Source organism: Triticum dicoccoides, unplaced genomic scaffold (genome assembly GCF_002162155.2).
Source record: "Triticum dicoccoides isolate Atlit2015 ecotype Zavitan unplaced genomic scaffold, WEW_v2.0 scaffold12494, whole genome shotgun sequence".
Taxonomy (NCBI): domain Eukaryota; kingdom Viridiplantae; phylum Streptophyta; class Magnoliopsida; order Poales; family Poaceae; genus Triticum; species Triticum dicoccoides.
The window spans coordinates 1,760-3,885 of record NW_021187556.1 but is presented as its reverse complement, the minus strand read 5'-3'; the positions used below and the strand labels follow the sequence as shown (position 1 = coordinate 3,885).

Sequence of the window (2,126 nt, the reverse complement as noted above, 5' to 3'; positions counted from 1 at the left end):
CATGGTGCGGCCTGGATCAATGACGTGGCCTGCGGACCTATGCCGACGGCCCCCCGTCTAGGCCGTCGGCATAGCTCTGACGCCGTTTGCCAGGGGGTGGCCGGGCCCCACGTGTATGCCGACGGCCTTCGTAAGCCGACGGGAGCTGTCGGCGTATATGTAGCTAGGCCGACGGCCGTTCTATGCCGACGGGTGCCGTCGGCTTATCTCTGCGTAACCCGACGGCCTTTGTACGCCGACGGCCAGAACCAGGCTGTCGGCATATCTCCGAAGAAGCCGACGGGGGCCGTCGGCATTGTTCTGGCCGTCGGGGTATGGCCCTGTTCCGGTAGTGATGCCGAGCGCATCGAGGTCGTGCTCCAGGCCGTGGCCGACGAGGAGCCGGGCGGCGCCGCGTGAGGGGTAGGAGTAGGACTGCTCACCGTTGAGGAGGATGTCATGCACACGCCTCATCGCCTGCTTCACCGTCGGCGCGTCGCGGAGGTGCTCGGGCCGGATCCGTGTGGTCTCGTACCGGTAGTGCGTGACCGGGATGAGGGGCTTCATGAAGCTCTCGTAGAGGATGACCTCCTGCTCGTCGACGACGCAGACGTGCGCGCACACGTCGAGGGTGCCATCGCTCCCGCTGCCGACCATCTTGCACCCCAGCGCCACCGCGCCCCCACCGCCTCGCACGCCCATCCTCAACATAGTCCTCGTGAGGCTCTGCGCGGAAGAGGGGATCGGAGCGCGGGAGAGCTTGCATGCGGCGCAGTGTGCGCGGAGGGCGCTGGCGGTGGGGAAGACGGCGAGGCAGAGCAGGCAGCCGCGGGCTTGGAAGGCGGTGGCGCAGGCAGGCTTGGAGGGCAGGGAGGCGCCAAAGCCAAGGTGGTCGCGGAGCGCGTCAAGGGAGCGGCAGTGCTTGCTGCAGACACCGCAGCGGGGCTCATGGTGGGAGTGGTGCGACGATCGCATGTGCTCCAACAGGTGCTCCATCCTGTTGAACTGACGGTAGCACGCCGCGCACCTGTGACGGCTGCACACCCAAGAACCCCTCGTCAGCATGAAGAAAACGTATATAGGCCCTGTTTGGTTCATAAGTCCTAGGACTTTTTTTAGTCCCAACTTATAAGTCTCAAGTCCCTAAAAAGTACCTACATGTTTGGTTCCTTTTTTTTAACATCAGTACAGACACAAGCGCTCATATAAACACGCATACACTCATCTTTATGAACGCACACACGCACACCCTACCCCTATGAGCACCTCCGAAAGACTGAGCCGGCATATCATCTTGAAATTTACGAAGTCACCGTAGGCACCTCGTCATCGACGGGAACGTCTCCTCCCACTAAATGCGCATCGCCGGAAATTCTGAAATAAATCCAGGAATAAATGCGAGCACCAGGATTTGAACCCTGGTGGGCTGGGGATACCACAGTCTCTCTAACCATCCAATCACAGGTTGGTTCGCTACCTGTTTGGTTCCTGAGACTTATAAGTCCCTATAAGATCATATTACAACTATAAGTCCCTCCTTGAGAGTCTTATTTCATAAGTCCCAAATGCCCACTTTAAGTCCCTATAAGTCCCTCCTGTTTGGTTTAGATGGGACTTATAGGGACTTTTTTAAGTCCCTAAGCCAATAAATCCCTGGAAACAAACACCCTCATAGTACTCCCTTTGTAAACTTTTATAAGAGCGTTTACATTATTAGAGTAGTGATCTAAACGCACTTATATTTCTTTACGGAGGGAGTATGTTGTAGTACGTGTGACAGTGCAATGTGGCACATGTAATCATCACGTACGTAACAGAGAATACAAAAGCAGTATAATCTGAAGATGGAGAAGATGGAGCGGTGGGCACCTGTGAGCATCTGAAGAGTTGTCCATGGCCGACAGTGAGTGAGTCACCTTAGCAAGTGCAGAGACGCAGCAAACAGTAGTCGTTGTGCTTGGCTGGTTGGTTGGTTGGGCTGTAAGACACGGGCGGCTATTTATGTAGCTGCAAAACGGATGGCATTCGATTCCTGACAGCGTCGCCAACGGCTACGTGCTTAGAAAGTACACAGTACAGTATACATGAGCGACAAAAAAACATGCTATCAACTTTCTTTTTTGCAGCATCATACACCATATCATGAT

At 55.3% G+C, this 2,126-nt stretch overlaps 1 protein-coding gene across 1 annotated transcript; it reads right to left on the bottom strand.

Moving 5' to 3' along the window:
* Nucleotides 1–338: 338 nt before the first annotated feature.
* On the bottom strand, nucleotides 339–1,874 carry LOC119343376 (RNA exonuclease 4-like; the record flags this gene model as incomplete). Its single annotated transcript, XM_037614356.1, has 2 exons — nucleotides 1,849–1,874; nucleotides 339–1,015 (listed from the first exon to the last, which is right to left on the bottom strand). Coding segments are annotated over exons 1-2 (703 nt in total), but the record flags the coding sequence as incomplete, so codon positions are not given.
* Between the last annotated feature and the right edge of the window lie 252 nt (nucleotides 1,875–2,126).